Consider the following 3,251-nt stretch of genomic DNA (forward strand, 5'->3'; position numbering starts at 1 on the left):
GCAGAAGAGCCTGATCAATCACGGGTGTATTCAGGGTAGAAAACTAGGGGGCTGGATGGAAATAAGTTTAGAAGGAAGTTTTTTAGTACATGCCCTCTTGCCAACTTTCAAATTTTGTCCTTCTTGTTCAAAAAATTCATTTGAAAAGATTTCATTTTTAAAACCCAAACAGCACTTCTGTGCTCTCTTAAAAAGCCAGATGCTCAGTTGGGGTTACAGGAAGTGGAAAGGTCTGACTTCTGGCCTCTGCCAGTCTCCTTTGTAATGCTTGGCTTTGGAAATGGGAATTCTGCCATTGAGGGCGTTTTGATGTGCAGCTGCCTTTCTCAGAGAACAGGAACCAACTAACAAAGTCTTCAGATAGCTTTTCCTCTCCCTTTTGTGAGAGCAGGAGACAAAAGAGTAAGGAGATCTCTCCACAGTGTCCTAGGTTTACAACTATCCCACAGGGGACACCCAACCTTTGAGATAATGGGCTGTCTACATATTCAGTATAAAACTAGAGCACCTAAGGTAAAGAAGTACTTTCTTAGGTGGATATTTGGCAGAGTCATTTTTTCTCCCTTAAACTGCCCAGGTAATTGTCCCTAACTTGTTGTTTGTGTACACAACCTGTAAGAAGTGTTATTTTTTAAGCTATTGACTAAACAAATTCTCATAGCAGAATCGAGAAATTCCAAAGAGAAGAAACTGAATCAGCTTTAAAGAAAGATAATCAAAATAAAAGGAGTAAGGAAAAACAGACAGGAACAGATTCTGTAATTTTTATTACAAAAAAAAAGTTCAGACCCTTTACATGCTGACATTAAATGTCATATATAAGTTCATTGCAAGCAAACATTTGTAAAAATATACATACTGTATGTATTTACATTCAAGTTTGAGTAACTGGTGTCAAGGTGTAACTCAGGCTCTAGTCTTAACCCACTCTGTGGATTTGTTCAGCTACTAACTAAACAGTGATTGTATCTTCACTCAGGCACACGAAGAGGTAGAAACTGCTTTTTAGTGAAAAAGAAAAAGAAACTGAAGTACAAATGTGAGGATCATCACTGCAGCAGCTTAGCTACATCAGGGAGGCCTTGACTAGCTTTGGTCTTCTCATGAAGCTGAATAAACGGAGCCTTGTCCTTTAAATTAAAGACGGAAATGAGTAGATGTTCTTCTTAGCACATCAGATGTTTAGCACAGCTCAGCAACTCATGCTCTGCCACTCTGTACCCAAGAATTTGCATATGACTAAGTGAGGCAACATAGCAGCAGGGCAGGGCTGGTGGTTGGGCACCTTTCCCTGCCTGATAAGACACAAATACACAAATGAATGGCTTAACAGACCTCGCCTGAACTCAGAAGCCGACTAAAATATTTCCTTTCCCAAATGAAACTTCTATTAGTTTCTGCTCATGCCCATCTCCATCCCAAACTGCACTAGTAAAACTAGACAGGGGTGGTGGCCTATGACTTCTGCAAGCCAAGTTTCCTCCAGACTAAACCTCATGAGGGCTCTTGGGCCTGAGAAGGGCTCTCCGGGTTCTTGCCAGACTTAGTGAGGTTTGTTCCTGAGAGGGGAAGTTGGAGGGAAGCCACAGGAGTAGCTGATGGCAGAAGCCCTTCTCGTTCTCTTTTCTTCTGTTTCATCCTGCGGTTCTGAAACCAGATTTTGACTTGGGTGTCATTCAGCTGCAAAGAGTTGGCTATCTCGACGCGTCGGGCTCGAGTTAAGTACTTATTGAAATGAAACTCCTTTTCCAGTTCTGTCAGTTGCTTGGTGCTGAAATTCGTTCGGATGGCGCTGGAGGGGCTAAGGGCTCCAAACTCAGAGAGTTTGCCTGCAACGTAAAGACAGGGTGTCAGTGGAGCGAGGGGTCGCGGAGGCAGAACTCGGGAGGGCATTGGGGCTACAGTTAGAATCAAAGTCACAGCGCAGCCCTCCTGGGTCTCTGTGAACGCAGTTGTGCCAGAAGACACGCTCCACAGAGAGCTCCTTCCTGCAGTTTTTCTCAGTGCCTGGCACATCTTCGGAGCTTGTACTCGGGGCACGCTCAACGGAATTCGCCTACTTTAACAAAGCCTCGAAACACGTTTCTTCCATAAACCCAAATTTTCCAGAGTAACAGCTCCAACGCGCTCCCAGCGCAATTCCGCTGAAGAGGCTCCGTCCCCAGCCCCAAAGGTGTCGGTCCAGGGCCCAAGTACTTACTTCTCTTAGGGGTGTTCCTCTTCACTTTCATCCACTCAAAGGTGCTGAAGGCGACGGGGAGGGCAGAGGCCGAAGAGACGGACTTGGGGTAGGCGCCGGGGGCCGGGGACGCGGTCTGGAAGGCCCCAGAGTGGCCATCGGCTGGCTCTTTGAGACACGCCGAGAAGGGGCCGGGCTCGCCGAAGGCTGTGTGATCCACCTGGCCGCTGAGGAGAAAGGAGCCGCCGCCCGAGAAGACAGCCGAGGCGGCGTAGTGGACGTGAGCCCCGCCGTCGTCGGTCGGCCGCCCGAGTGCGCCCGGGAAGTCGTAGGCGGACCCGGGCCCCAGGACGCTGTAGTCTGCGCCGCCGGCCGCGGCAGGTGCGGCGTCGGGCTGGTAGGCACCCTCCAGGGTGCACGGCCCATAGGGGGCCGCGGACGCAGGCGGCGCCGCAGGCTGCGCGGGCGCAGCCGGGGGCAAAGGCGCAGGTCGGGCCGCGGCTAGGGGTAGGCAGCTGAGGAAGGCGCCGTCGCTGCTGCCCAGGGGGAAGGCGGGCTGCAGGGCTACGGGACGGGCGTCAGCGCGGCAGAACTTGGGCGCGAAGCTAAGTACGTCGCCGCCGCCGCCGCTGCACCGTGGGAGGTAGAAGCTCATGGTTCCGGTCCACCCACCTGAGCGCGCAGGCCAGGGACGGGGTGCGGGGCCGGGCAGGACCGCTGCGCTCTGCGCCGCTCCACCTTCCCTCTCTACCCGAGCTGCCTACGCCGAGCCATGGCAAACCCGAGGGAGGTAAATAGTGGCCTAATATAGCAGCGGGGGTGGCCACGTGGCGCCGGCCGGCCAATGGGCACATTCCCCGCACGGCCAGGGTTCCGACTGGCGCGCAGCTCCACGCTTCTGCCCAGACGCCAACTTTGCCAAACCTGCGGTAGGCCACCGCCCCGCGCCCCCAGGCCCCGGGGCGAGCCGGCGCGGCCCAGGAGCTGCCCGGGGAAGGACGGGGCGAGAGCGCAGGACGCCGGCTCCCTGGACAGGTACTGGAGGAGAAGGGGAAAGAGAGGCAAGGCTGGC

The 3,251-nt window shown here is 53.3% G+C and overlaps 1 protein-coding gene across 1 annotated transcript; it reads right to left on the bottom strand.

Moving 5' to 3' along the window:
- Positions 1 to 754: 754 nt before the first annotated feature.
- HOXD1 (homeobox D1) lies at positions 755 to 2,992 on the bottom strand. The gene is made up of 2 exons (XM_036879460.2): positions 2,201 to 2,992; positions 755 to 1,829 (listed from the first exon to the last, which is right to left on the bottom strand). Exons 1-2 carry the CDS (start codon positions 2,832 to 2,834, stop codon positions 1,495 to 1,497), a joined length of 969 nt encoding a protein of 322 aa, XP_036735355.2. The 5' UTR covers positions 2,835 to 2,992; the 3' UTR covers positions 755 to 1,494.
- Between the last annotated feature and the right edge of the window lie 259 nt (positions 2,993 to 3,251).

The sequence above is a fragment of the Manis pentadactyla genome, chromosome 6 (genome assembly GCF_030020395.1).
Source record: "Manis pentadactyla isolate mManPen7 chromosome 6, mManPen7.hap1, whole genome shotgun sequence".
In the NCBI taxonomy this organism is placed as follows: Eukaryota; Metazoa; Chordata; class Mammalia; order Pholidota; family Manidae; genus Manis; species Manis pentadactyla.

Bases quoted from the DNA above. Each gene is read 5' to 3' on its own strand.
- HOXD1 (XM_036879460.2), bottom strand. From the start codon at position 2,834: ATGAGCTTCTACCTCCCACGGTGCAGCGGCGGCGGCGGCGACGTACTT. The intron at 1,830-2,200 runs GTAAGTACTTGG...TTTACGTTGCAG, and splicing joins GAGGAACACCCCTAAGAGAA to GCAAACTCTCTGAGTTTGGA.